The sequence below is a fragment of the Trypanosoma rangeli genome (assembly GCF_003719475.1).
Source record: "Trypanosoma rangeli strain AM80 chromosome Unknown Tra_15.4_contig_00156, whole genome shotgun sequence".
NCBI lineage: Eukaryota > Euglenozoa > Kinetoplastea > Trypanosomatida > Trypanosomatidae > Trypanosoma > Trypanosoma rangeli.
The window spans coordinates 1-5,890 of record NW_021705894.1 but is presented as its reverse complement, the minus strand read 5'-3'; the positions used below and the strand labels follow the sequence as shown (position 1 = coordinate 5,890).

Below are 5,890 nucleotides of genomic sequence, written 5' to 3'. Positions count from 1 at the left end.
ATTGATTATTATTATTATTTTATTGGCGCAGCTGGTGGTATGTGACGATGATGGATTCCAAAAACAAAAGCAAAACGGAAAGAAAAGAAAAAAATATTTTTTTCCAGTTTCTTCTTTTGTTCGCTCTCCGGCTTTGTTGCGTGTTTACACGGACGCCTGGGGGGGCGCGGGGAGGGAGGATGACTGTCGGTGCTTCGATGTACAGACATATGTGAGTATGCATTCATACACACCCACATGTTCAAGTGAAATTTATATTTTCTGTGGCTCTTAGCACTTGCTGTTGTTATTCTATGGCTGCTTCAGGCGGGAGAAGAGGAGGGGCAGTGGGGTGGAGAGAAAAGTGGGAGGGGTAGGGTGGATGTTATTCTTTCCGTTTCACTACACAACCGCCTCCCCGCCCACACTAATACGCACAACTCCCCCCATCCCCTTCCTTCCTTCCTTTCTCCCCTCCTTTTCTTGTTTCGTCATGATTGCGGCGTGGGGAAATGCGTGCATGGCGACCCTCCTGCGGTGAACGTGTGCCTCCCTTTGTTTGTTTGTTTGTTTGTGTGTTGGGCGTCACCGCCACGTTGTTTTCCGCACGGGCGGCCGCGGCTGCCTGACTGTGCTAGACGCCCGTTTCTCCAGGGGGGTGAGGGCGCAACCAAGTTGATTTTTTCTTCATTCCACGCCTACTCTTCGTGCCCGCAAGGAACGCACTGCAAGGCCACCGCACCGGGGGTAGAAAGTGGTGGCGATAGCGTGGGTGAGGCACACAAGTTGGATAAATGGATATGCAGCAGGAACAAGCGGAACGCAGTTGGGGCTGCCAGGGCAAAAACGTAACGTTGCGGCAGGCACTTTGGGTCGACGACCGCTACGCGGTGCGCTGTCGGGGCTGCGACGCCCGCTTCAACGTCATGCGGCGCCGCCACCACTGCCGCAACTGCGGTCAGGTGTTCTGCAGCGAGTGCCTAATTACATCCTCAACGTCACGGTTCGGGAATATTCTTACAGGTGTGCTCTCGTCTCTTGTTGGGTTGCATCGCGATCCGCTGGTGAAGCTGTGTCACAAGTGCGACCGCCTCCTGCGGAAGCGTAGTATGGGGCAACAGCAAGGCTGGTGGCGGGTGCTTCCGCCACAAAGGGGGCTGCTGGAAGTGCCGACGGCAGCAAACGCGGCAGCGGTGACGCATGAGGGAGGCAGCGGAGGAAAGCTGCGCCCCAACACAGCCGCTACGACGACCACAACGACGGCAGATGCCGCGTCAGTGGGGGCAAACACGAGGATGGAGTTGCCCCGTCCACTGGAAGGCAGCTTGGACATGCCGCCTGCTTCTGCCCCACCCCTCAGAGAGGATCAATTCCTGTCGTTGAGTGGCACAGTCCTGAGCGGCGTGCTGCCTCAATCTTGGCAGCCTTGTCTACCGACGCATCCAGAAGATGTGAGTGAACAGAAAATTTCATGCGGGTTAACAGACACCCCAATGTATAGCCGAAACAGTGTGGCTGACGGTGTGGCTAAGCTGTTTAAAAAAACACGTAACTGTAAAATGAAGCAGTCTCCAGAACAGTCGCAGATCGTCTGTTTGTCCCGCACCTACACGCCGCATCCAAAGGCGACCTTCCGTCGTGCAGACGTTGGCCATTGGTCGAGGCACCTTGCCACTGTATTTTCTCACTCCATTTCCAAAAGCAGTCTGCAGAGGCTTGAGGCACAGTGTTCGTACCACTTGATAAAACGTGTCTCACGGCTTTTTATGAAGGAGGAGGCGTTAGCGACCTCAAGCGGTGATATTGCGGGGATGGATCGTGTACAGTGGATTGCTGGGTTGTGTGACATATCGTGGCATGTGGTGTCGCAGTTGTCTGTGGTCCTACATGAACGCATCGACCAACGGTTGGAAGTTATTTGCATTCCTGGAGGGAAGTTTGCCGACACGGAGATCGTCACCGGGGTCGCCTTTATCCAGAACATTGCCTTCAAGCGGATGAAAACCTTGGTGGCGTCCCCGCGTCTACTTCTCTTGGCCGGTGACGTAGGCACCACCCTAAGTCCAAGGACCAACCTCCTGGAGTACGTAGAGGGGTATGAGGGCCACCTAGATACGCAGTACCAGCGCATCCATATTTGGCGACCCTCGGTGATTGTTGTAGAGGGTAATATGCATCATTACTTGCAGGATAAAATTCTTCGCCAGTCCGACGCTACACTCATCCTTCACGTCGGGAATACAATTCTGCAACGTCTTTCACGCTGTTGCGAGGCAAGCATCATTTCTGACTTGCAGTACATTGGTGCTTCCGACCTGTATGACGATTCCGTGCTTGGGACTTGTGAGAGCTTTCAAGTTGTCCACCACGGGGACAGGCCAGTGTGCATATTCAAAGCACCGCAGGTAGCGCTCTTCACTGCCGTCCTGCTCCGCGGGGCGGACGAGCATCGGTTAACCATTGCCAAGGAGCTCTTGCTCAACTGTGCAGCGACGGCCTATCATCTTGCCCTCCAGGCGCATTGCATGTTTGACTTGGGTGTGAGGTGTGCTGAGTTGCACCCCATTCCGCTGAGTACGACAAGAGGCAACGACAGTAGCGGCGGTGGGGAGGCTGAGGATAGTACGGAAGAAGAAGCAGAAGAGGATGAGGAGAGGAAAGAGGAGGATTACACTCCATCCGCATGGGGGGAGGCGTCGTCTGCAGACTCCCGCCAGTGTGGGGCGTATATGCAGTTTGTCACCCATTCACCTCGGGCGGAGGATCGCCTCGAAACGTTGTCGATGAACACAGGCGTGGCGTTTCCTCATGAAGTGTTGAGCTTCAATGAAAAATACGATGACCTGATGGTGGACAGTATTATTGTAAACACCGTTTTCCTTGAGTATGTTGCCGGAGGCCTTCCAGGCGAAGAGACCGTTGGAGGCGCGGCGGCGGCCCCCGACTACAGTGTACGCCAGTCCCGCGAGGTCCTTCCCTTCTACAAGGAGGGGGATGAGACACTGCTGGAATTCCTGACGGAGCGGGCAAAGGAGGGGGACTCTGTGCGACTCATTGTGCATGCGAATAAGCGCATTTGGGTCAAGACCTGTACAGACTTTAATAATGCTCATATACAGCGTACGGAGTTTGGGCAAGGTGAGTCTTTGCTTCCTCCTGCACTGACGAAATCCTTCATGTCGCTCCACACACCTGGAACGGATGTGGACGGGGCATACGTGTTGTTTGTCAAAGGCTATGTTGTTTGCAAGGATTGTTTTCACGGCATGGGAAGCGGCTCAGCTGGCTCGCTGGCTGCTGCCTGCTCGCTGCACACGCTTAACCTTTCCTGGGGGGCGTTTCTGGAGCTTCTGATTTACGGATCCTCCACTTTCACCGTGAGCTGTCGCCACGACCCGAGCCAGGGGATATGTGTTTCCTTCTGCGTGTTTCCACGCACGCGAAGGGAGGTCATGGTGAACATCGTGGTGGAGCCGCTCACCGTCTACGACATCGTGACTCCGCCAGTGACGATGCCCGCGTGCATCGACACCGTCGAGATGTACCTGAAGAATGAGAAGGAGGAGCTGCTGCGATCTGTCGGGAGCATCGCGGCCGCCGCACAAGCCATGACCGCGTCGCAAGCACAACAGCAACAGCTGGTGCAGCAGCTGAAATCCTCTTCCCCTCCGTCTCCGTCGTTGCAGTCACCTCAGTCAAGAAGTATTAAACCATCTCTTGCTTCGCTGTTGAGTAGGTGTTGTTCCGCCTTGGGGGAAGCCGCAGAGTTTGATGCGGAAAAAGGCGTCTTGCTCCTGCAACGGGCGGAGGAGCTTCTCCGGCTCATACCGTTGCTAAAAACAAGAGAAGCGTTAACGCTTCTGCGCCTTAACGAGTTGGCGGACCTGATGGTGGAATTCCTGGAATGGTATAAGCATGGCACGCTGCTAGCGGAGCGACGCAGCGGGAGACCGCCTTCACTTGTAGAACTCACCGCGTTTGAGGACTACAGCTGGGCGTATTGCCCGCGGGAAAACTGTGGGCTTCGCTTAAACGAGCCCAGCTCCCTTGTGGCGTTGGCGCTGCAAGCCTTAAGCCTGTCGCCTGGGAGCCGGTGCGAGTGTCTGTCGGGCCTCGTGAGAAGTGATCTACGATCGTTTACCCAACCTGCGTCCAGGGAGTGCGCGCCTATTGAACAGGAGGCCACCGTGGTCGATACCGCTGACGGTGGCGCATCTCTCACCAAGATGGAGGAGCAAACCCAGGTGCTTCTTGAGGACTCCATGGGGTTATGCTCGGCATTGAGCCCTCCCCGTCACCAGAACTTCAGCCCTCTCGTGTGTTTATTCGGTCTGTGGGTGATGCCTTGGATCTGCTTGCCAATCGCAGCCCCGCGCCGAAGACGACCTTTAAGCATGTCATGGACGTGATACTTCCCTGGGACAAGGCCGGGGCGGCAACAGTGACGGTGGAGGTCATGTTTCCAGAGAAATTCGCCGCCCTTCAGTACCTCTACACGCGAGGTCACGTGGAGGAAATGTTGGTTTCTCTCTCCCGCTCCCGCGCCTTTAAGCCGCAGGGTGGAAAGACCAATTCAGAGTTCTTCATCACGCTAGACCAGCGCTTCCTCATGAAGCAACTCAAGCAGGCGGAGCTGAGGCACTTTGCCGAGTTTGGGCCCCATTACTTCTCCCACATATCTCGCGTGTACGGCAATCTGGAACGCCACGGCGAACATGACGTTGCCCCACCGTGCGGCAGCGTGCTCTCTAAGATTTTCGGTGTCTTTTCAGTGCACGTCAAGCAGACGAAGCGGTTTTCGGAAACGCCTGCCGAAGTTCGCTACTATGCCTTGATGGAAAACGTCTTCTTCTCCCACCAGGCCGACGTCACGTACGACTTGAAAGGAAGCCAACGAAACCGTACAGCCGTGGGGGGGTCGTCGGTTCTCCTCGACCAGGACTTTGCCAGCACGCTGCGGGACGGGGCCTTCTTCTACTGCACAAACGACATGAAAAGTCTTCTCATGGACAGTTTGACGGGCGATGCCCACCTGCTGGCGACGTCTTCCATCATGGACTATTCGCTCGTCGCCGCACTCAGCAAGGAAACCCGCCAGATTTCCCTCGGCGTGATTGACTACCTCCACCCCTACACCGGCGCAAAGGTGATCGAGTCCAAGGTGAAGGCCGGCATCGACACCGTGCTCGGGCACGCCGGGCGCGACCCCACAATTATAGACCCCGCGAGCTACCGCATACGTTTCACGAGGCGGTTGGGGGGTTACTTCTGTGGAGTACCCGACAAAACGTTTGCTGCCCGACGCGCCATGGCGAAGGAAAAGTACCGCGGCAAGAAATAGCACGGAAAACCCGTCACCGGCACACCCGCAAACTGCCGCTTCACAATACTCTCTCTTTTTTTTTTTTTTTGGTTCCTTGAACTTCGGAGCTCTCCCTTTTCGCCCGCCGCTTCTGAAACCACGAAAAAAAAAATTCCCACCAACCTTTCCTTCATTCCGTAACTTGTGCGAATACCGTTTTTTTTTTTTACCAGAAACTTGCTTCCACCAACACCCCCACCCCCCACCCACACACGCACACACTGGAACAAACCCCATGAACAGAAAAAGAAGCACCACGCGCGGCAACAACAGCAGGCCGCCGGCCCAAGGGATGTTGCGCTTCAGCTCCATCGCTCGCTTCTCGGGGCGCTGATGCACCCACGCGCCCACTGCTGCGAGGCGGTGGGTCTCAAAGCGCGCCTTGTCTGCTGGCTGTGCGGGGGTGCGGGGGTGCGGCCGTCAGACCTGTTGAGTTTGATTTGGCTATCACGCAAGTGCGCTCACAGGGCTCGCACGCCCTCGCGCACAACAGTTGTTTTCTTCCATCAGCAGCAGCGCTAACCCACCACAACCCCCGCTCTGCCCGCT

General features: G+C 55.9%; 2 protein-coding genes and 1 pseudogene across 2 annotated transcripts, besides 5 other annotated features; all 3 read left to right on the top strand.

Moving 5' to 3' along the window:
- Nucleotides 1-24: a microsatellite.
- A 34-nt stretch (nt 25-58) lies between these two features.
- Nucleotides 59-94: a microsatellite.
- A 337-nt stretch (nt 95-431) lies between these two features.
- Nucleotides 432-459: a microsatellite.
- Nucleotides 460-533: 74 nt separating this feature from the next.
- Nucleotides 534-559: a microsatellite.
- A 214-nt stretch (nt 560-773) lies between these two features.
- TraAM80_05024 (putative phosphatidylinositol (3,5) kinase) lies at nt 774-4,388 on the top strand (the record flags this gene model as incomplete). The annotated part of the gene is made up of 1 exon (XM_029381919.1): nt 774-4,388. One exon carries the CDS (start codon nt 774-776, stop codon nt 4,386-4,388), a length of 3,615 nt encoding a protein of 1,204 aa, XP_029238357.1.
- Nucleotides 4,389-4,435: 47 nt separating this feature from the next.
- On the top strand, nt 4,436-5,320 carry TraAM80_05023 (phosphatidylinositol phosphate kinase; the record flags this gene model as incomplete). The annotated part of the gene is made up of 1 exon (XM_029381918.1): nt 4,436-5,320. The coding sequence occupies one exon, from the start codon at nt 4,436-4,438 to the stop codon at nt 5,318-5,320; it is 885 nt and encodes a 294-aa protein (XP_029238356.1).
- A 205-nt stretch (nt 5,321-5,525) lies between these two features.
- Nucleotides 5,526-5,563: a sequence feature (G-rich).
- A 49-nt stretch (nt 5,564-5,612) lies between these two features.
- On the top strand, nt 5,613-5,876 carry TraAM80_05022 (hypothetical protein; annotated as a pseudogene).
- Nucleotides 5,877-5,890: the final 14 nt, after the last annotated feature.